We start from the raw sequence: 24,545 nt of genomic DNA, 5'->3' as shown, positions 1-24,545 counted from the left end.
CATGCAGCTGTTTCCTTGTTGCCGTGTTGTTGTTATTTTTGTTTTGTTTCTTTCCGTTAACTGTCGCGGAAAAATTTAGTGGCGAACAATAAGTATTTTTCGTGTTTCTCTCTATTATCCACGATACTTGTTGATGTTTGGCTTTGCAAAATAAAATATCAACGACAGACCATCTATTTTGCAATTTTCTTAAAATTTTTTTTTTTTTTTAGAAAGGGCAGTTCATATGAGATTTATTTTCTTCTCCCTGCCTCCTTTTGTTGATCAATGGTGGTGTTTACAGAGGACATGTTTTGTTAACAATTATTATACATTAAAGTTTTGCATACCATGAACGCGAACAAATATGAAGGTTTATTCACGGCAGGCATTAGGCTGAGTTTCTGGCTTGCTTGAATTCTCTGACTGATCAGCATGCTTCAGCATTACTGAGGCCCCCCACCCCTCTCTTTCTTTTTTTAAACCAGAATCACCCTTTTAGTAACAAGCTCGAAATAAAAGGGGATGAGGCGAGGAATTTTCTGTTTTGGGTATTGGAGCAAAACAAATCATCAACATTGTTTTTTAATACTTTGTATGTATCTGAGAAAAACCATATGCCTAAAAAATAGCACGATAGGAGATTCTTTAACCAGATGTGTATTGTATTATAATTTGTGTATTTAGTTTTAGGACCTACTCCAAAATGAATGCCTCCTCGGCGCGCCCCTCCTCCTCCACATCCTCAAATTCTAACAGGACGCACTTTTACACTTCAAGGGTCAGACACACTATTGGAATTAAACATTATTTGCTCATTTAATTACTCTTGCATATTGGTTTGTAATCATGTTCTTCTTTGTGATTAAATGGAAATTTTCGTTATTTTCTGAATCAACTTGAAGAGGTAAACATGGAAATAAAATACTCAGTATAATGTAAACCAAACTAACTTCAGTATTTGGTTAATGTTTTAGAAGACTTTGCAACAGGAGATAAAGAACGCCAGAAACAATTGAAGAACAAAAAACATTCTATTTATTGTTATTGAATGATCCCCCATCTGTCGCAGTAAATGTTTAATCAACTCACACAATCAGTGATCAGGTTATAATGTTTTAAAAACTTCAAAGGAATGTGCGCAATTAATAGCACACATTTTGTAAAATAAAGCAGGAAGCTCGATAACCCGTTAAACACACAAACAGAGGTAAACCGGAGTTACAATGGAAATACAAATGGCAAACTTTATGTGAACAGATACAAGATTTAAAAATGTTATACGATTTCCCCTTACAGCTTTTTGACAGAATCTTCTTTAATTCTTGTTTTTCCTCATATCTGTTGTTTCTTGATTAAAATAAACGTTCCATAGGTCTGAGGTAATTTTTAAATGTTTGAAACCTCCGTCATCCAGCAGGAGCCCCACGTATCATTTCAGGACACCCAACGCCATACAATAATCATTTGAAGAAATACACATAACCGATTCCACAAACTTCCACTCCAAAATAAAATGGAAGAGCAGGATAAACAATTTAGCAATAATCTGACTCATTGTAGAATAGACCCATAGTAGAAAAATAAACATCCACTTTAATTTAAACTTGGGCAGGGTTTTAAACGTTTACATTGGTGTAAATGGGTGTCATGACGTTAAAGATCTCTGCACAAAACAATCCACACAATAACATTTCATTACACATGGGTACCATTTGAGCTTTCTTCAAATAGAAACATCGCCAGTTACTCCAGGCAGGAACGATGGTTTGTGCAAGAAGAAAAATAAAGCATTATAATTCATTGATTAATTGCTAGGAGCTCTAAAGTGCGGGTCTATTTGGGACTTTCAAATTTGTTAACATGACGAAATTAAGTATTCAGGGATGACTTACTTTGGGTTATAGTTATAATACCACACCAACACACTCTCACTCCCCATAATCGTCCGAGGAGCGACGTGGTCAGGGTCCCGAAGGCGTGCAGTTTGTTGACGGTCCTGAGGCTCCTTCAGCTTCAATAAAGTTGACGCAAATATGCTTTCAACTGGATGGGCATGTATTCCCATCTGCCGGGCGGGATTTGACGTCATGGAAGCAACGGGCATTCGTTTGTGTCGGGCTTGCTCTTTTAAAGGGCAATGTGAGCGGTCCTCCCATTGGATAACAGGAGGAATTTACACCAGGAAGTAAGGTATGTCTCCTTACTGTCAATTTGATTGTGACAGTGATGTATCTCCACTTACTCATCAACTCAAATAACACCAGATTATGGTCCTTGGTTGATTAAATGACATTGGATAGGTTTTGTGGAACATTTATCTTGTTGGCCCAGCTGGTCGACACCTCTTTTAGCAAATGCAAACAAAGGCTACATTAATGTATTAATTCGATTGTTAATCCACGTGGATGTGGAATTAAGGACGTGCGACGTGGTGTGATTGCTGTTGCCAGGCAACAGCTCGGTTCATGATTAATTTACAAACCTCTGGAACTACATCCGTAATGGGTTGTGATGTAAAATCATCAGTTAGAAGCCCTGCCAACCTACTGGAACAATTTCTTTCAGGTGGTGTATATTAGTTTTATCTGAAGACAATGTTCATAACAACCTTTGTACATCCTCTGTAAAATCCCGATGAACGCAAAAAGCGAGTGCATGGGATGGTCATTACTCTTGCAGTTATTTGATCGTAAAGCCACTGGCTGTGATAAAAATTCATACCTTGGTATGGCTAGAAAAGTTCAGAGATCAGTACAAGTTCTGCCATATTTACGATAGGAAAATTAAATTACTGCAGAGACCATTTTACTTCTCGAATCAGATGTGGCTTGATTTGTCTCTTTGAGATTTCATCCATAACGCAGAAATAACACGTTTGGCTGTCAATAAATATGCAAATATTGACGTAGCCTGAATTTTTATAGCCCATGATGCTGAAAGGAAGATGCAGGTCTGTTTTGTATTAAAACAGAACTAGGTTAAGGCAAGAATGCAGACAAACTGAAGGTAAAAATGATGTTATCTAAATATAGATTAGCATGTTTTTTGTCCTAGTGTATACAACATCTTACATTTATGGTCCCATGTCATGGCCTTTTTTGCACTATCAACAATATTTCATGTGAGGTCCTGACTAGAATAGATGTATATTCGTGGCAATTTTCCAATATCAGCATTGACATTATATTCATACAGCATCTGTATAGTATGTGTGTTCACAGCTCATATAAACGGCCTTGTGGAGCTCTGACATGGGACCTTTAAGATAAAGATATTGCTCATTATAATTATAATAGATATGAATAGTAAAGTCCAGCTCTTCTAATGTCTATTCACATACTAACTCAAGTCAAGTCTCGACTGCTAATGACACTAGGAATATGTAATTAAGACCATGATGACATATAATGACATATTGCTAAATCCATAGACTGTCACGGACATCGAAGCCATCATGCTGAAGTTTTGTATTGGCATATTCCTCATGTCCAACACGGGTCATGTTAGAGACCAAACGTTACGATATTCATGCGAGTTGAAAGAGAAATGGACTTACTCGCAGATACACACACAGAGCATACACAGACACGTACTACTGTCATCAATACTGTGAGTCTCACCTCCACCATCACACACAGATCATATACAGCACACATTTCTTACATATATTCAGAGTCAGGGTAACATAACATGGCAATTAAGAGTAATAATACAGCTCATGTATTTTCTCAAATAATTGATTGAGAGATAATAAATTGGCGTGAGGCTATACGGATAACAGAATATACAGCACGTCAATTTAGAAAAGCATGGGAAAATGTTTAATTTGTGTATCTATTCTGATCAATCAAGCCACCTGTACTCAGCAGTATAACCAAATGTATTACTATTAAGTATTTACCGGGGATCTATAGTACATGCAAGCCTTTTTTATGTCTTTTATAGATAAATAATGTTTTGACTGATCAGAGGACTCACGCAATGTCCAGAAAATAACTTTCTGTTTTCTCCATTGCAATGTCTATAAACGAGGGTACTGCCTGAGCTTGATCCAGATTCGCGATATGACGTCAAATCGCGCGACGCACTATCAGCGACTTGCTATCCAGACACATTGCATCTCTTCTGGCGTATATGATCAGTGCTAGATTAGATCGCTTATAGCTTCAGATGCTAACGCCGCTTTACTGGAGAGAGCATCTGTGTGAAGAATCAGGAAATAAACAGGAACTCACTGTGAATACCCGGCAAAAGAGAAAGATTTGAGCTCCATACTGTTTCAGAAATAATCCATGAATCTAATAATCCTTGTGTTTCCATCACCGCAGGATTTTAGACAGTATCTGCAAGTCTCGCATGAGGCGCATAAGCTCCGTCCCCTCATATTTGTATTTTTTTCAGTTTTTAAAAAAAGTAAGCCTTTATTTTAATTATTTATTTAGCCTTTTATTTTATACAGGGGAAGATCTCGCTGGTGTCAGGGTTCTCGACTCACGAGTGACCTCTTTATACCCAGATCAGCACTTGGAACATAGAAGATAGAGGATATGAGTGCACTGCTAGATGGGATCTGTCTTTTTTTTTTTACCCAGCACTATCATGAGTACCTACTGCTATTCGCCTAACAATACGCATGATAGGTGACCTTTAAATGATATTTTCAAGTATGAGAGAGCAAAGAACGATTTTTTTGTAACGTGTCTTTCAGCTCATTGTTTGGGATTGTATGGTCTGCTACTTTGGTTTTGGTTCACTCCTGCTGCTTCTCCTTAGCATATTTTTCAGCCTGTAGCGGAGTAGCTGTTTTGGTTAAAATCTAGTCCAATATCTGCTCTCTGTTAGTCACAATATCTTCACCAGTCTCTAACTGTGTCTGTCTGCTGCTGCTGCTGAGAGTAGTCTACAGTGGCTTTACCAGCTGTTATCTGAAAAACGATGCTCCGCTGCATCGGAACGCAATTATCCGAGCCCGGAGAGTGAACTAAAACGGTAAATGTGCATAGCTAAACCAAAAGCTAAACTCACTTTTTTCAATTTACGTGCATGACAAGAATTTCTTTACGTGTTACATTTCAAACCAGGTGGAGAGAATTCAAAGGATACCATTCATTTGATTTATTTAGTAGCTTGTTGGTTCATGCTACAATCACCAACATTTAGAGTTTACTGTAAACCTTATTTGCAGCTTCTCTTGATACAGCCACATTATTACTACAAATAAAGATTCTTTTGTTAATCTTGAAGCTTTGTGTCTACCTAATTACTGTGGACGGTTCTGCCACTTTAGCTTGCGACTCTTTCGAAAGTCTTGCACTCTCAAGTGATTTTGATACATTCCTCTGTAGCTTTCTTAAAAAAAACTTGAAACGATTATAGTACTAAGACCGACAGAAGATGCGAATAAGCAGATGGTGAGTACGAGGATAGCACTTGAAAAATTTCAGTCTACTTAGTTTTTGCAAGCAGACTTATACTAGTCTTAGGAAGAATTGTGATACTTGATCATGACTTCAATTTCCGGTTTATACCTGTTTCGCACAGCTATACCTAGCAGCTGTTTTATCCTTTAGGATATGCTCAAACATGCATTGTTTGCTAAAATGAGAACATGACAAGACCTCTGAAGTGTGATGTTTATCAGCGCGTTCCGCCATTGAGGTAGTTTTTCTTTTCAAATGTTACCACAGCTAAATATCCGCTGATCTATTTAAAATCTGACAACAAACATATATCAAAATATATCTGGGCAAATAAAAATAAACAAGTTAATTACTCTTATGAAACCAGAAACCATGGGGGGTCTTGGTCTTCCCAACTTTCAACACTACTTCTGGTCAGCTCAATTAAGAAATGTACCATCTTGGTTTCTGGGAAGAAAGGATTCACTATGGGTTCAGATAGAAGCCAATGTCTTTGACCCGTTGCCAGTGGAAACTCTTATATTTGTTAAAGATTTCAATAAGGTGAAAAATATGGCCAAATGTTTTACAGTGGTCAATACACTTTTAGCCTGGAGGGACTGTACAAAAAAAGTTCATGTTAACTCAGGTATTTCAATCTTTTCTCCTATTTTGAACAATCCTGATCTTAGCAAATATTTGTTGTCAATCAATATAAACAAATGGACGAAATCAGGTATAAAGCAATTGAAACATTTGTTTCACAAAGATATAACATTGAAATCATTTAATGACTTAAGAGCAGAATATGACATTTCAAATAAGGATTTTTTCAGATACCTGCAAATTAGGAACGTGATCCAATCAATTATTAAAAGCAATAAATTGAGATCGGGATTGTTGGAAGAGGAGGAGATATTGATGTCATCGAGCACAATCAAAGGTAAAATTAGAGAATTTAATGCAGTTTTTTCTAAAAGAGCTCAGTCATCCTTTCCAACCTTAAAAAAAATCTGGGAAAAGGACTTAGGGATACAGATAGATGAAACTACATGGCTGAATATCTGTGAAAGAACACATTTTCCATTCACAAGCAATAAAATCAAAGAAGCAAACTTTAAATTTCTCAACAAATTTTACCTCACACCCAGAAAGATGCATAAAATTTCCAAAGAAAACTCTCCAAAATGTCCGAGATGTAAAGTAAAAGAAGGAACATTTATGCATCTGTTTTGGGACTGTGATCTCTTGAAACATTTCTGGGATTCGATTCATGCGCTCACAAAAGCCGTTTTAGGAATCGAAATGAGCCAAAATCCATGTTTTTTCCTGTTAAATGACATGCCAAACTTTAAACTGAACCCCAAACATTATAGAATACTAATCACAATAACATATTTTGCCAAGAAATGTATACTTTTACTCTGGAAGAATGAACGTCCTCCAACATTTAAACTTTTCATTGATCAGATAACACATTTTTTACCTCTGGAGAAAATGACATTGGAAAAATATAATCGTGGACATATTTTTCAAGCTCTGTGGTTGCCATTGTTTTCTTATTTGGAAAATATATCTGAGATATGACCAGTGATGGAATGGTGCATTCTGTGGCTCGTTTTCCTGACGGCCGGAAATACTAGTTGTGTTGTCATTGTCTACTTTGTCGCTGTATTGTATAATTAATTGTATAATTATTTGTTTGTTTTACTTTGATGTTTTTTTATTTTTATTTTTTTGTTTTATGTTTATTTTCATGGCTCTGTTGTTTAAGCAATATTGATAAGCATTTTTTTCTTATTTTTTTCGCCCGTGTGGGCATGTGCGGGTGGAGGGAGGGAGGGGGGAGTGTAGTGATGTACTGTGGTACTTTGATATTACAATATAAATGAAATGGCATCAATTACTGTACACTATAATGAAATTAAAAAAAACTCCTTACATGCATGTTTGTACCTAATTACAAATGAAATGCTTGTATTATATGTGCTATCTTTGCTGGAAAAGCTCCTCATATCTCCCTCTTTCTTGCTGTTTTCGTGTACTTGAATGGCTACTGTTGGGGCTAATGAGCCGCCAGGCCGTGATGTACTGCACAGAGGCCCTTTGAAGCATCACGCAGCTTTGATTAGCCCCGTTTTTGATAACAGGTTCTGTGTTCGCTCACAAGTGGCAGATCCAAGAGATAGTGCTGGCAGAGTCAAAGGAGAACACCACTGATGACCCTGTAACTCAGTAATGGGTCATTTAGGGCAGAAGCAACCTCCTTCTCAGTCTAACTCCTTCTTTGTGCTACATTTCTCTTTCATTCCACTCATTTTAAAAACTTTTTATCACCCTGTTCTTCATCTCACATCTGTCTTTTCCCCTCACTATCTATCTCAACTTTGTCAATATTTCCTTTTTCTCTGTCTCCTGCAGCGGTAGTGGTATTTCTCTGTTGATCTTGAAGCAGCGTTGGATCTCCTCGCTTCAGTTCCAGTCGCTGGACGAGATCAGCGCCGGGAACGTGTACATCTTCAACAACAGCCGCCTGTGCTTCTACAACACCGTCAACTGGACGTCTCTCTTCAGGACGTCCAGTCAGAAAGTCCTGATCCGCAACAACAGAGAGCCGAAGGAATGCAGTAAGTAGTCCGTTTGATGAAATACGTTTTAACTCTGGTTCAAAGCAGTACTTTCTTTGGTTACAAATAAACAGTCTGGTGTGTCAATTTGGGATTTTTTGAAAAAGAAACACATTTGGTGGTAACAAAACAGCTTTAAAGTTCCTCTGTTCTCTCTTTTTCCTTCCTATTAGTCCTCTAATTAATTCCAGATGCCCCGCGTATCTCTGCAAATCCATCTCGCCCCCCCCAGCCTTACACTACACCATGCCCGTTTCCAAGGCGACTGTGTCACGAGCGTCTCTAAGCTGCCCGGCCATGAAAGCCCTTATTCAGCGCCCTGTGAGGAAAGTGCTTAATGCGTCATGCACAGAGGTGGATTAAGCTCACTGCTAGCCACAGGGAAGCGGACACCTGATGGAAACGATGAATAGAGTACATGTGGATTGAGCTGCAGATGGTGGAAACTGTGGAGTGGAGGGAGGGAGGTGTAATACAAGGAGGGAATTGTCACCGTGGTTTTGCAATTAATTGAAAATGGCATTATCATCCCTTAGTAACCATTTCTTTGGTCGTGTAATGTGCCAGTAAAGACCGAGAAAACACGGACACTGTAGTTTTTCTTGGCTGTGTTTGATATCATTAGCCAGTTAATGACTGCGGTGTGTGTTTAGAAATCGATCGACGCAGCCTCACACAGGCCTCTTCATTAGGCTCTAGCCCCACTGTCTAACATTGACTGTTCGGCTGTTGACAAAGGGTTTCTGCCCCCACTGGGCGACACACCCGGGGACGTGGTTGCCAATCACCGGATGGAGGACACGCTGAGTGCAATGAACAGCATCGATTGTTGTGGTTCGACTGAGGGAAAAAAGGGCTTAGGGTTCTGTTACGGGCGGTCTTTAATTGCGGAAGTGTTGGGAACACTAATGTAGAACTCACACAGCTGGGCGTCCCTCGGCTAGACCACACACAATCGCACACTAATGCAAGAAAATGCATGGTAAAACCAAGCCATCAGGAAGTGCGCTGGCCTTTTGAAGCACATTTTTCGTAGTGGCCAAATATGATTCTGTTCTTGTCCATAACGGGCCCAAACACACTTTTCACCATCTCCTTACATTGGGAAATAGCCGTCGTTTTTAAAAAGTTATTCAAAAACAAACACTTTTTTAACCCTCTCAACGTTGTAAAATCAACTAAAAGCAAAACCAGAGTTATATTTTCCCTCTCTATTCATTTGACGGAGCCGAGATGGGCAGATAGAAGGCGGGGCTTATCATAGGAAACGGTGTCTTTACTGTATCTAGTTCTCTTTAGACATCCTTGGGTAAAACACGCTGCCATCCTCTAGATTAAATTGTATAATATAAACCACTATAAGATGCTTTAACTTCAGAGCTATTAATGTATCATATCAAGTTTCAAGTGTGCTTGAATTTAATGATATGTGTGGGTTTCAGCAGTGGACAAAGAACAGTCATAGTAGCAATTCTACAAGGTGAAAATTGTACTTTAAGTAAGGAGTCATTATGCAGAATGGTCCATTTAAGAACCGTGTATTTTTATCGTACTATAATTATCAATGCATTAATGTGTTTGTAACTTCCTGGTAAAAGTGGGGTTTATTCAAATGACTTGATATACTACTAGCTAACCCTATAATTATATAGGTTCATGTATACATGCATTTATATGTTGTATTAATAATAATCAATTACTAGAGTACTTAGTTACTTTCCTCCACTGGTGCAGGCTACAGGCTCTCTTACAGGCTTTCTTCCTCTCCACAGCTCAGCAGCGCATGGTGTGTGATGGCATGTGTTCGGACGACGGGTGCTGGGGCCCGGGGCCCGACCAGTGTCTCTCCTGCAGGTACTTCAGGCGGGGCCGCACCTGCGTGGAGTCCTGCAACCTTTTTGACGGGTGAGTAATCCATTCAGAAAACACTTCTTTTATTCATGTCGATGCATTTCGGGTAAATGTTTGATCTGATATGACACGAATCTGACCCGGAAATGAAGCGTTTTCCTGAATATCAGATCATTATAGTTTCAGGAGACTGCATTCATTCCCCTTGCAAACAGCCGCACATGACAAACAGAAGAAATCAAATCAATTTAAGCCGCTTTGATGCATGAGAATGAAGTCAAAACATTCTCAAGAGCTCTGGAGGAGGGGAGTCTAATTGCATTGGCATGAATGTAATGAGATGAACCAATAAGGAATTTCACTCTGTGAACAGTTACCGTGAGCAGTTAAAGGAACATTTGGCTGCCTGTTACAGCCATAGTCCATAATCAATTTGAATATACCGTTGAAGTATTATATTTTATTACAAATTGCCCATTCAGGCTGGCAGAAAAAGAGAGTTTACTGCTCTGAGCTGGGAGATAACTGACATTTGCGACAAAGGCCCTTTGAGTGTCCTCACAATCCACTGATGTTCTGTTTTCAGTGTGAATAATTGCATTCAGGTCATTGCTTTATGTACATCAAAAAAGCGCACTGCCAGCTCATCTGGGGACCGGTGAAATGCGTCTTTGTAGTCTTTTGTGCTCTTCTTGAATGTACTAGGAGATGTTTTGAATGACAACACTTGAAAGCACCCGTCTAATATAAGGCAGCGTGTGCCACAAGATAGATAGGACTTTCTCGCGAGTGGTGAGGTCAAGCTCGTGTTCTCCCAAGGGGGAAGTGGAGAGGGTATGTGTGAGGGAGAGGGTGTACAAACCATTGGTCATGTTGACTTGTTACTGGTCTTTCTCCCGGCACCGGCTGTGGGAGGGAGGCTTTGAAGTTGCCGGGAAAACAGCTCACAGCGAAGGCTTTGAAGAAGACTGGTGAGGAAGAGACACGTGGCAGGGAGCTGCTGAAGCACACTTGTCTCCTATACTGTAAATACAATCGCTGCGATGCATTGACAGTCAGGCACACTCCCTGCTTTGTGTTACTGCCCTGAACTTTTGAACCAGAATGTCCATAATTTAAAGCCTAGGGAAAGAAGTCCCCCCCCTGCCAAGCACTGTGTATCTTTGACAGATAAAGGGTAGCTTTCATGAGATGGAAATCTTAGAAAACCTGTATCTTCCCCCCTGGTGGTCATATGCTTTCAGTCTCAAGCCATGATACAAAACTTACTTCCTACTACACAACTTAAAAATAGACCATACATATAATACAGTACAGTGTTTCCCCTAGGTTTACTGACTTGGCAGGGTGCTGCTCGAATTTATTTTTTGATTATTGTTATTGATATCGTACAGTAACAACGTATTTTTACATTAAAAAGTAATGTGTTACACTGTACTACTTTTATTCAAACTGTATTCCCTTATCATGTAGCCTACACTTCTTCCTTTCATTGATACATTTAAATCACCTGACTACAGCATATAACATACCTGCTGCAACCCTGTGCTGCTGCTGCTTTCTCTCTGCCTCATCCTCTATTGCTCCACCTCATCTGATCTCTGATATGAAAGCAATCGTGTTATGATCATATTGAGCTATTGGTGTGAGTCTAACATTAAACAAGCAGTCTGCTTGTCATACATTGCTGACGATACATTTTAAGAGGCAATTTGTTGAGTCACTGCCGCTAAATGCCGGTAGCATCAAGCTAGCAAATCCTGCATTAGCCTCACATCAACAGGTGTAGACAGAACATCCAATTATCCTGAGCTAATTTACTGAATAAACCAACTCACATCTCCTGTCTTTGTATTCACTCAACTCATTAGACTATTCTTCTGCTGGCGTTTCATTGTTGTTTTCTGTCAAATTCAATACTGTAGTTCAAAACCGCGGTACCTGCTCACCATCTGTGAGCTATTTTTAGAATGCGCACGCTACGTTCGTTGTCGCGTTCGCGCGCGTCCCCCTGGGCAGGCTGTTTGTGTCCTTCTCCCGTGACGATAACGGCTTGAGGTTAAAAAATAATATTTTTATCGAATTTGAAACGGGGGGGGGGGACACAAACGGGCAGAGCTCGGGGCAATAATGCAGATTTGTTTGACTTTTTTTACGCTTTGTTGTTCTCCTCCTTTCCTCCGCTCTTGTCTCTGATTGTGAATGTGTGCATTCGCGTGTGTGTGGGGGGAGCCCCACCCTTCCGAAACAGAGCAGAGGGAGAATGTGAATACGCAAAGCAGTGGACACTGATACATTCACATACATTGGATAAATAACATAGGCGTTTAGTTTATTTAATGAAAGAGCACATGTTCAATGTGAAAAGTGACCGTAGATAGATTACTTCATTTGCAATTTGGTGCTATATATATATATATATATTTTTTTTTAAATAAAAAAAAACAACTTGAATTTCAGGCAGGGCGCAGCGCCCCGCCAAGACAATGGTAGGGGAAACACTGAATAAGTATAGAAATAAGAAGTCACATGATCATATACCAACCACATCTACATGTGGCTGCCCCATTGGCAAATATGTGTATGGTTTTTACTTGATGTCTTNCTGCTCACCATCTGTGAGCTATTTTTAGAATGCGCACGCTACGTTCGTTGTCGCGTTCGCATGCGTCCACCTGGGCAGTGACGATAACGGCTTGCAGTTAAAAAATAATAATAAACAAATTTGAAACTGGGGGGGGGGCGACACAAGCGGGCAGACAGCAGCGCTCGGGGCCATAATGCAGATTTGTTTGACTTTTTTACACTTTGTTGTTCTCCTCCTTTCCTCCGCTCTTGTCTCTGATTGTGTGTGTGTGTGTGTGTGTGTGTGTGTGTGTGTGTGTGTGTGTGTGTGTGTGTGTGTGTGTGTGTGTGTGTGTGTGTGAGGGGGGGAGCAGAGGGAGAATGTGAATACGCAAAGCTGTGGACACTGAAACATGCACATACATTGGATAAATAACAAAGGCGTTTAGTTTATTTAATAAAAGAGCACATGTTCAATGTGAAAAGTGACCGTAGATAGATTACTTCAGTTGCAATTTGGTGCTATAAATATATATTTTTTAAATAAAAAAACAAAACAAAAATACACCTTGAATTTCAGGCAGGGCGCCCCGCCAAGACAATGGTAGGGGAAACAGAGAGAAAAAGGCAAGTTGGTTCCAAAAGGCTTTAAATAATACTCTTTATATGCACATAGAGAGTGGTGAGTTTCATCCTTTAAAAGAGTATTAAAGGAGCCCTATGCTCCATTATAGGTTCATGTGTGTATGTCGTACCTCTACCGTGACAGGTTTCCATGCTTTATGGTTCAAAAGCATTGTAAATCAAAGTATCCCATCGTCTTCATAGAGCGTTACCTGTTTTGTCAGTAACTTGCTGTAATATTAATAATTGGTAAGTTACTGTAAATGGAGTTGTACTGTTGCTCTGAATCTATTGTATTAGACTGTAACTCTCTACAGAATTGAGCGTTGGCTCATTAAATTTGTTTCCAGGTCGATGATTTTAAACCTTAAGATTCCTCAGCTCGCCCTCTTTACACGTCTCCATTCTTAATGAGTAAAGGCACTAATTCCCTTTAGTTTATACGTCTCTTGAATAAAACAAAGGAGGAGCAGAGGCGTGCGAGATGGGAAAAGGAAAACGGCTGAGATGGTGTCCACTGGGGTTTCGGGGGGGTGGGGGGGGGATTAGGCAGGCGTTGAAAGTGTGTAATTAAAAAAGTTGCTCTGCTGGGTTGCCCATGCTCTGGTTTGGGGGTCTGAATAGTAGCCACAGTCCTGCTTAAACTCCTGCTAAAACAGGGCTAATCCCCCGTCAGGCCTTCCCCCCCGACGGGGCCCTTGGCGCACACTTCCAGCCGTGAAGGGGGCCGATCAGGAGGAACGGCTTTGAAGGAATGGAAATGACCCTGGAGAGCACCGTTGCCGAGGTCTTTGTCTCTCACCTATTCTCGTCCATGTATTTTTTCTCCCCCTCATACAACAAAGGAGATATCTCCGCACGGCCTGGGCCCTGTTTCTAAAGGATTCCCCTGGACAGAGCTTCCAGGAGAGAAAACTCATTTATTTTTGAACAAGGGAAAGATAGACGAGGGAGAAATGTGCAAAGAGCAATGGGAGTTTCCTTTGAATCCCACTGAAAAACATTATTAATAAAAGGACACCGTGATACTGTATGTTTGGGGCTTGAGACGAGCAGGGAGGGGAGGGTTAGGAAAACATTTTGTTACTTTCCGAAACCAAGATATTTAATATATCATAGACTAAGCCTTCAGAATAGTATACAATCAATCAATCAATCAATCAATCAATCAATCAATCAATCAATCAGTTAATCAATCAATTTCCCCATATTATAATCAAATGAGCATTTTTCCAAACAAGAAGTCATTAAAAAGTAGTCAAAATAGTAGTACCGTAATTTTCGGACTATAAGCCGCGCCTTTTTCCCTATTTTTCGACGCTGCGGTTTATATAACGGTGCGGCTAATCTATGGCCAACACCTTTAACTCTATGGGCTCTATTGCCGGTCCGCGGACCCCCACCTTTAAGCGGCGGGTTCCAGCAGGAAAAGCTGGAGGCCGGAAAGAGTGAGACAGGGAGCGCAAAAGTAAAAGTGGAACCGAGAGTGGTATGCCGCTGCTGCGGCTTATATTCAGGTGCGGCTTATAGTCCAAAAATTACGGTACACATCTGCTATAAAAGGCACGGGAAAAGGGAACTCTAGTGTTTTATATTCACTTGTATTGCCCCTTAATGTGATACAGTGGAATTCTGCAGTGTCTCTCTTTTTTGTGGCTTTTAGAACCTGCACGTCTAAGATGTTTCCAAAATGCACCCAATGAAAATGCGTAAAACACACATACCCGCCGGCCATCCAAATATGCAAAATCACGTAAAAAAAACAGCTCACAAAGAAGAATCTGTTGAATCTATATTCCACCCGAGTAGCATCTCATCCAAACACAAACAAACCGCGCACCCAGAATCCCCCTCATTATCCCCCTTATTATCCCACCGCTGTGAGAAAAGGGTTCTTGTTTGTAACCGGGTGTATCCTCCTCTGAGACATGTCTGTCCTCCTCAGCATCGGCTGATCGATCCCTCTGATGTGAAAAGTGTTTTTGATCGGCCGCGGTTCGTATCGACGGCCCGCAATCCTCCGCTCGCCGGAGACTTCAAAAACAGATACTGTACTGAACCTGACACAAACAATGGGAGAAATGTATGGATCTGGTGCATGCAAACACACACATATGGACTAATGGGGATGCAACCGTGCGGCCTGGGGCACTCTGCGGCTCCTGTCTGGGTAATTGCACGGTATAAACCCAATATCGAGCTCTATTGTTCGCCTCCAGAAGACTAAAAGCCGAAGCATCATGGACTACATGCAGTGCTCAAAATGGCTACATAAAGACTCTCCTACCAGATGCACGACTGCAATGATATCATATTTGATTAGACATAAATAACATTTATTATTTGTCTTACTCTTTTTTTCCATGCCCTCTCCCTGGCTTCCTTCCCCATTCCCTTCCACCAGCTCTCCTCCTCCCTCCACGAATCCCCTCGTGTTTGCCCACCATTTGAAAAGGCTGTTAATTATTCATGAGCCTTCCTGTTTGCATATTGACCATACTAAGCCTTTAACTTGATCAAATAGTCTTAGGCAGCGATCTGCCCTGCGTGCCCCTCTACCGGAGGGCACTCCAGCAGGCAGTGCAGTTAGAAATCAGGGAGATGAAGCTTTGACCTGTCTTTCTTGATACTGTATAGCATGTTGGTATAATGATTATATTATTATTATTATTATTATACTATAATCAAAAGGTTGCTATGTACAGCTGGCGCGCATACACACAGCGGACTTCAAAATCCTCCACAGCATGCTCTCAATCAATATTTCAACTGGGTATGCTCTCAAATCTATAATACATGCACCTCTATCTTGATTTTCCTATCTCTATCAGGGAGATGCGGGAATTTTCCAATGGATCTGTGTGCCTGGAGTGTGATAGCCAGTGTGAGAAGATGGAGGGGAACACCATGACATGTTTTGGACAGGTAAGACTCCTGGACACACTTCAGACACCATCAACGTTCACTTAATGATACTTTCTGAAGGTGGACTGTAGATCAAAACCGCTCCTCTCATTTTTCTATTTAAGATAGTCCCATATCTCTTGCGTGCTGAAGTGGGTTTCCAACTTGTTTTTTTTTGTTTCGCGCACCGGATTTGAAAAGATGTATGTGCCGTGTTTGCAAAGGTGAATGCTAGGTTAATGGGAGGAATGATAAACTACTGTGCAGGCATGCTTTTTGGCAAGCACACACTCATGAGAGAAAAATGAGATTACTTTATGACCTTCCCTTAAAGTTACCTTTATGCTCCCAGATTTGATCCCTCACATGTCATTTATCCACCCAGAAAATATAACACAAAAGCACAAATGAGCCACCTGTTGCACTGCTTGTTCTGTCTCCAATCAGGATGAAATTAAGTGTACTTCAAAAGTCCTAGAGCCACACATACTGACATTAAATGTGTATTAATCCACAGGTACACATAAATCCTAACAAATATGTAATCTCTCCTGTTAGAGTTAAGAGAGTTTGAGAGACAAAGGGGCTAACATGTAAGAATAATGTTGCTATTAAGTTAGCTAACTAACTAACTTTAGCCACAACTTTTTATCTCTAAAACAATTCAAAAATAGTATACAACTCTTTTTTAGGGTTACTTTTCATTATAGGCAGCAGCTTCCTATGCTAGGATAGTTATTGGGATCCAAATAATTCTCTTTACCACGCACAATTGGTTTATCTATCAGGTATGTAAATGTATACTTTCTCAAGTTAGACTTCTCAGAAGTTGAGTTATGGCCCATAGTCAGAGGAAATATCTATTATTGTATTCACATATGGCTAAAAATCATTCAAAGATTGTTTCTGCATCTATGTATGTTTCACTGAAATACTGTTAATGTATGTTTTCTTGTAATAATTCGGCTTAAGTTGAGTGCTGCTGATAGGAAGCAGGTGTAAGAAAGCAACAACCTTTCTCCTTTAGGAGTCGTTAGCTCCACCCCCTTCCAACACATTTTGCATTTCCAGTGTCACAGGTTGTATCGAATGCGCCGCATGTGGAATTTAGTGCTTGTGTGAGTAACCTTTCATGACTGTCCCTGGAGAAGGAGACAGAGAGAGAATAAGAGATGAAGAGGGGGAGAGACGCTCCTCAAGGATGCACAGAGGCGTCCCGACTTTGCCATGCCGGTCACAGCCGAGTAGTAAATAACACCGGAGTCAATCATCCGCAGGCGCTCTTACACACAGATACACATGCATGCGGCATATACGGACACACTCGGATGCAATCAGACATCTGTATGCCTTCACACTGGCGCATGCGTACGCACAAAGATGCAAAGTGAGAATAATGTTTTATTGATGGCGTGTGGATCTGTGTGTCAAGCTGTGAGGAGCTGTCCGTCAGGTCACTGCGTCCGTCATTAGCAACGGAGCGTGGCGCCAAAACACACACCTCCAAATCTTTGCACTATTTGAAGTCAACACGCCGGTTCCAATAAAGCATAAACACACACACACAGCCTTGCCCCTACTGCTCTCTCATGTATGCACACACTGCAGCTCAGCTCAGTTACCACTTGTCATCTCCTCTATCACATTCGATGACACGACCTGATTCCTTATGCGTTTTGCCAATTTGAACAGGGCCGTGTCGGAATACACTCTTGGCAATTTTGCTCAACACATTATAAATCACTGAATGGCATTCATGTGCCGCGCGCATTAAACGTGGTGGGAAGTGAGCACATTTGACATGATTCGCCAGGTTTGTATTTGATTCCTTTCTTTCCCCCTTTTACATTTTCTGACACCTCCATTATTTCTTCTCGCTTTATCCCATTTAATTTCCCCTAACTTTATTTCCTCCGCCCATTATTTTGTCCGACATTTCTTCCCTCTCTCTGTTGATTCCCCGTCGTTCCATCTCACTAATCCCATTACCGCACCCTCTTTTTCTTTATTCATCCCTTGTCCGCCACATCCTCCTAACCCCTCCTCTCATCTCCCTCCTCCCTCTTCCTCAGGGTCCGGACCAATGTGTGAAATGCTTCCACTTCAAAGATGGACCCAACTGTGTGGAGAAGTGCCCCGATGGGGTGCAGGGGCCCAACGGTTTCATCTTCAAATACGCCAAGGCCAACAACGAGTGTCATCCCTGCCACGCCAACTGCACCCAGGGGTAAGAGAGGAATGTAGAAATGTGAACATTCAAAAGCGTAGGTGCTTCTATGCGGTTGAAATTCTTGTGAAGACATTCTGCTTTTGGACATTGGGTGCCTTTCTTCCAAAGAGGGAGAGGGGATAACATAATCTAAAGGCTGCTTCAATCCCCGACCTGTACCTGGCTCCTGTTGGCTCTCCGGTCAGAAGCAGAATGCATTGACCCTAAAGGCCACGTGGAGTATAGTGCAGATGAACTGTGAGTGAAAGAGAGACAGTAGCTAGAGGGGAGGTATAAAGCCAAGGGGGAAGGTGGTGTGGGGTGTACAGCGTGGAAATGTAAGATAAGGGAGACAGTCGAAAGGTTGTATGTGGAGGTGGAAGAAGTACCTGAGAAAAAGCATAACACTGAAAATGCAATAGAAATCCTGAAGATGTACCTCAGTGTAGAGTGTCATTGTTGCTACAAGACAGACTTATTAGACACAACATAAGGTCATTCATGTTTTATACCTTGTTAGGAACTTCACACCAAGAACAGTTGTTAGGAGAGAGGTAAGATGGGACTGTGAAGGCTAGTACTGAAATAGTCAGTCAACTTTATTGTCAATCTTTCAGTTTGTGTTTACAGACAGAGAGATCGAAATACCGTTTCCCACAATCCCGAATATAAAATTACAAATATGTATAAAATATGTATATCCTATGTAGACACATTTCTACATGTGCACACATTAAGATAACAAAAAAACAACACTCATAATAATAAATAAATACATTTATCAGTTGATCCGTCGACAGAAAACTAACAGTTTGAAATATGCCGGATATAGACGGTAAAAAACAATTCCATGAATTGATTTTGGGTCATTGTGGCTGTGTTTTTAAATAGCTGCCTTAGCACGCTATCCAGGAAACCACAGGGGGGATGGTTCATATACAGAGGAGAAGTATGTGGAGCAAACAAAGTTAGAGTGCTGAAACCTAGCAACAGGGCTGCAGATATGATCCAAGGTGGAAAGAGATGTAATGTACTCTCTCACATAGCAGGAGGTTATTTTTGCTATTGCAGCGACCCTTTAAGTGTTTATAGTATAAGTACACACTGAGTGAATAGGCAGAAACAAACAATGTAAGAGAAGCAGGGAGAAAAGGTACATGTGAAGCTGTTATTCTTCCCGTGAGCCAGTCACAACCGCTCCCGACCGCGTGGACATTTATCTGTCGTCGGCATGACAACACCTCCATCACGCGTTGTCATCTTATCCTGCCCTACAGCCACGGGGCGCTGCGGATTGACATCCAGACAGAAGCTTTGTCTGGGTATTAGAGGCCTTGAGCCGCAGTGAGACATTGGCGAGGTCAAAGGTCAGTGTCAGGGAAACAGCGGCGCCCTTGAGGCGGGTAAAGAGTTTGTAGCTTCAACAGGGCAGACGATTAAACCAGTTGCTTCGTTACACCGCCTTCGAAGGCTTCTCGAGGGAAGAGGACGGGGATGCACGGAGGGAAAGATACAGCATTATTCGAAAGGGAATGGTGCAAATCTGACACAGACATGTTCAACTTATCCTCAAATGTTCAACCTGGCTGAGTGTGAACACGGCATCATTTGTGTTTAGCTCTCCATGATTTCATTGCAATAAATGTACTGTATCCAACTGTCGCCGACTTTACTAAATCATGACGCCAATTTTGGAAAAGTCTGACATTATGTGTGTCAAATCTGTCTGCTAGTCAACAAACAAACAAACAACTTGTTTGAATGCTTGTTTTCTGAATGGAGTTTTGTTTGATAATGGCTATGCTAACGTTTGAGCTTCTCCATCAACACTCAAAACAACTTAATCTACTCCAGAACTGGCCTCGGAATTATTACGTTTACTTCAATATGAAAGTTATCCAAAGAAATCCTGAAGTAGTAGCCAACTAGGAACAATACAAAACACAAGAAGCATTAGCACAAGAGACTTTCTACACTTTCTGTACCTGCCTGAGGATGTTTATTGTCCGACTACTCTTTTGTTCTCCTGGAGGGAAACTGACTAACACACACACGCACACGCACACGCACACGCACACACACACACACACACACACACACACACACACACACACACACACACACACACACACACACACACACACACTCTTTAGACAGTGATTAATAGCTAATTGGCTGTTTGGTGCACCGTTTAATTGACAGCTGAGCGACTTTGGAGAAGCCACAGTTGTCACCGATTTAATTCTAAAGTTAGCACGCTCTCCTAATTTGCTATGTAATTTGTTGTGTCTTGTGTGAAACGCACCCACACACACACGCACACACACACACACACACACACACACACACACACACACACACACACACACACACACACACACACACACACACACACAGAAGCATTTCTAACCCGTTCTTCTGTGTCTATCCTTTTGTTCAAAGCTCTCCACTCAAGGAGATAGAATTAACGAGCAGCCAACTGTCTGCATTTGCTACTTACCTAAATGCAAAAAAAGCCTCATAAATCAATGGCATGTTAACACGACAGATTTAATTTATTTCTTGTATTCGGGAAGAAGTTAAATATTCTCCAGTGTCAGCTGCAAATCACACTATTTTTTTTAATCACAACCAAAAAAAGCTAAACATCTGGAAGGAACTTGCAAACCTTTTTCTCCCTGTTTAACTTGGGGTCAAATACTCACCGGAGACAAGACACACTGCAACTTGCCACCTATGAAGTAGATTTTCTATTTTAAATAGATAGTGAACGGTAATGTTTTTTTTCATCCAAATGCTTCTTCATCTCCTGTTGACAAGTGTTGGTCCGTGCTCGTGGATTCAATTGTGCGCAGGTGACAGCTGATTGACGCGGGTGAAAGACACGACGAGGTTTACTCATAACCTGTCCCCGGTTTAATGGATGATCTCTCTTGGTTTGTTTGCCCTGCAGGTGCGTCGGGCCGAGACTCCAAGATTGTGTCGGGATGATGGACAGGTAAGGGATCTCAGGATGTGTTTGTAATGTGGGGCAGGGAGACCACCATCGAAACCTGCCACTACTCATTAATGTTTCCCATGATGCTCAGTAACAAGTGTCAGTTATAATTGTTTTGTTCTTGTCTAATTCTTCTGGAAAAAACGTATATGCCCACATTGAAAGACCCTCTTTTATGATGTCATTCTAATTATGGATAAGGTCAAAATGAAACAAATCTGAAAGGAACAGTAATCAACAAACCACAATCCATGTAGTTCCATTATATTGAAGAGAAGGCAAAAATATCTATGGCGAATATCTCCAAAATCGACATGGAGACGTTTTATTTTGGGAAGACTGTCGCTATACATATTTTGGCACTACGTGATATGTCTCTAAATAACTATACTGAGCTACATCTAGTAACACAGCTACTAAAACTATTATGAAACAGCCAAGTTTATAAAAGCATTTTGTGTACATCCACCTAAATAGCCTGAAGGCACGACAAGAACTCCATTAAAAAAGGCCCATAAAAACAAGTGATCTCTTACAGTAAGAGCGCATTCAAAGGAGTGACAAACTCATTAGAATTGAACCAAACCAGCAAAGCCATAAAAAAAGAGGGTCTTGAGCTGCTTTTAAACCGAGGGAACATAAATGAGACCTTTTTTATTTCCCCCTGGCAGGCTTCTGCTGAGTCTCTACTCCCAGAGTTGTTCTTTTTGCTCTTACAGCGGCACCATTCCCCCGTCTCGTTCGCTGACCTCGTGTCGCTTGTTCCGCTGTAAACCCTTTCTTCCTAATTGGAGAAGTCCTTTCTCTTGTCTCCTGCTCTACTTCGTGTCTCTCTCTTTTCCCTCCATGTCTTCTAATTTCCCCTATACGTCCCCTTGTTGTTGTTTCTCCTTGTCTCCCTGTTTGTTGAATCCATGCCAAACTGCTGCATTACTATTCACCACATGGCTGTATATCTCATTATGTCGAACCCCCACAGCCTCTTTGTACATTTCAAGCTACCCCCCGTCCCCCGTCCCCGCCCTTCTTTGGGGTCTTCACAATCGATATCTAAAGCAGACGACACCTTGCTATCCGTAGCTCCGTGGTACATGAGACTTCCATTAGCCGCTAATGGCCTTTACAACTAATAGAGTTTTGGAGTCAGGTAGAAGCAGGTGCTATGTTTTTAAAATAATATTTCTGGCGAGAAGGTGAAAATGGAATACAGAGGGGAAGGATAAATGAAAAGAGAGGAATAGTAGGAGAGATTGTAGCCTTGGCATAATGGCAGACACAAGTGCAAGAGGTATGTAAATGGCAAAAGCATTAGCGGTGTTATTATCGAAGAGGAAGTGCTTTTAACTTCCAACCTTTAGGCCTGACTTAAACAGATTTCCCCCCCTCCCCACCCCCCAGAAGATTCAAAAGCAATTTGGGAAGGATTGGTACTTTTAATTCCGCATTTATTAGGAGTTATAGTCGAGGAGGACTTACGCTGGGTAGCACGTTTAAATTCCATTAAAGCAAAATAAAACAATTTCCATGCTTTGTTAAATAAAGGACTTTTCTCCATCAAGTTATTTTGCCGAATACTGTTCAGAAGAAGAACAAAATAATAGATTATAGACGTACAGATGAAACTTGAAAGTGTTGGCGTATGTAATAATGAGAATACCGCCTTAAATGTATTTATCGTAACATTTCACACATTTTTCAGGACACTACAGAAGGGGGTCAACATGCACTCCGTACACCTCATCATCGATTAAGACATTACGTATTGTCTTACATTCTTTCTTTTAAATGTAATATTTTGTATTTATGTTGGATAAATCTACAGACACGCAACAAAGTTAGTCAAAAAAGACCTGAATGTGTAGTTTGGATGTTTTCTTTCCACTATTCTAAAAGAAAACACGTTACGTAAGAAACAAAAAATAGTCAAGAGCCTGAAAACCTATGTACTTACTGTCTTGCTTAAATGAAAAGTGTGGAACTACAGTATGGGCAAGAGCACAACCTGGCATCTCTAGCCTGGAAGTAACTAGTTGAAAGGATAAAGATAGAGAGGTGTGCAAAATGAAGAGAGAAAAAAGGAATTGTAGGAAGTAGTTTTTTTGGTACGTTTAAGAAGTGGTCATTTTCTGAGCCTTGCACTTCCTCTCAAATTGCCTTTTTGGTTTCCTGCAATGTTCTTGCTTCTCCTCTTCCTCCGCCTCTACAGGACACCGCTAATTGCAGCTGGCATCATCGGCGGTTTGTTTATCATCGTCATTCTGGCGCTCAGCGTGGCCGTCTCTGTCCGCCGCAAGAGCATCAAGAAGAAGAGGGCCCTGCGGCGCTTCTTGGAGACGGAGGTGAGAGTTTTCTGCTGCTTTTACCATGACTTCATTTTGGTCCGACGGTACAGAATTTGTAGAATGAATTGCAGCTACAGAATAAATTAGTAATAGCTCTGGGGTTAGTAATGGCTTTAGACACATCACCACTGTTTAATGAGTTGTATTGATCCCGGGGAGGAAATTGGGAAAGATGCCTACCTTATGGGACACAAAATGAACAAGGCAAAAGTTTGTTTGCTAAAAGGGACAATTTCAAAGTGTTTTTGATTTGAATAAATGTCTGTTGAATCATGTTCTTTCACCTAAGGACATAACACAAAAGGGGATTGAGTCTATGGCCCACTGATGGGTGTCTTTGATGCATCTTTCTCAGAAATGCCTAACTTAGACACTTTTGTATGTTTACCTGCTCTAAAAGCCTTTTCCCTTTATCTTTTTGCTTTGTTTTGGGTGCACCGCTTGCCACTTTCTTTGAGTTTGTTAGAAATCCTTTACCTCAAAGTGGCAGTGCACTTTTCCAGACGAATGCTAGACTTAAAAGCAAACCTTGAAACATTAAACCTTGGCTATGGTACTTAGCCAAACCACGCATTGCACGGAAAATTATGCACGGCCACCATCGCCCCATCGATCTGGCCTTGAAGGGAGTTCATTTCTTGGAAGCATTAGACCGCCGAGCAGACTTTATATTCAGAGGAGAAAGTCAAAGATTGAGGTGTAGGTGAGTGCAGGGTTGATGCGCTGATCACCCTACAACACACTCTCTTGTTCCAGCGGTTGTGTCACACTGCAGGTCCGCCGAGTGGCCTTGCCTATAGGAGTGGGGCAGGCTGGATGTCACTCTGCATTAGTATAATTTACAGGTAGAGGCAGCAGTGTTATAGACAGCTGTCAGGCTGGAGAGGGAAATCGGAGGAGGGCGGCCATGGGCACTTTCTGCCTCGTCCCGGCCACACACATCCATCTTAATCAGGCGGGCCCTGTTCCGACAGCGTCTTGACTGGAAGGGAAGTCTTCAGTCCAAGAATATTCACTAATGTACTGTCAAAGTGAAGGAGAGGA

At 41.2% G+C, this 24,545-nt stretch overlaps 1 protein-coding gene across 1 annotated transcript in view; it reads left to right on the top strand.

The window, feature by feature from the left end:
- Positions 1-7,430: 7,430 nt before the first annotated feature.
- Positions 7,431-24,545, top strand: part of LOC104953634 (receptor tyrosine-protein kinase erbB-4) — a 58,029-nt gene continuing 40,914 nt past the window's right edge. Inside the window, exons 1-8 of the mRNA XM_010780606.1 lie at positions 7,431-7,469; positions 7,552-7,616; positions 7,803-8,008; positions 9,781-9,913; positions 15,880-15,973; positions 18,025-18,179; positions 21,115-21,159; positions 23,366-23,498. Coding sequence (XP_010778908.1) covers positions 7,431-7,469; positions 7,552-7,616; positions 7,803-8,008; positions 9,781-9,913; positions 15,880-15,973; positions 18,025-18,179; positions 21,115-21,159; positions 23,366-23,498 — 870 coding nt within the window. The remainder of the gene's footprint in view (positions 7,470-7,551; positions 7,617-7,802; positions 8,009-9,780; positions 9,914-15,879; positions 15,974-18,024; positions 18,180-21,114; positions 21,160-23,365; positions 23,499-24,545) is intronic.

The sequence above is a fragment of the Notothenia coriiceps genome, unplaced genomic scaffold (genome assembly GCF_000735185.1).
Source record: "Notothenia coriiceps isolate Sejong01 unplaced genomic scaffold, NC01 NC01_scaffold00022019, whole genome shotgun sequence".
Lineage (NCBI taxonomy): Eukaryota > Metazoa > Chordata > Actinopteri > Perciformes > Nototheniidae > Notothenia > Notothenia coriiceps.
Note: the sequence above shows the minus strand (reverse complement) of the source record. Positions and strands in the feature narration are given on the sequence as shown.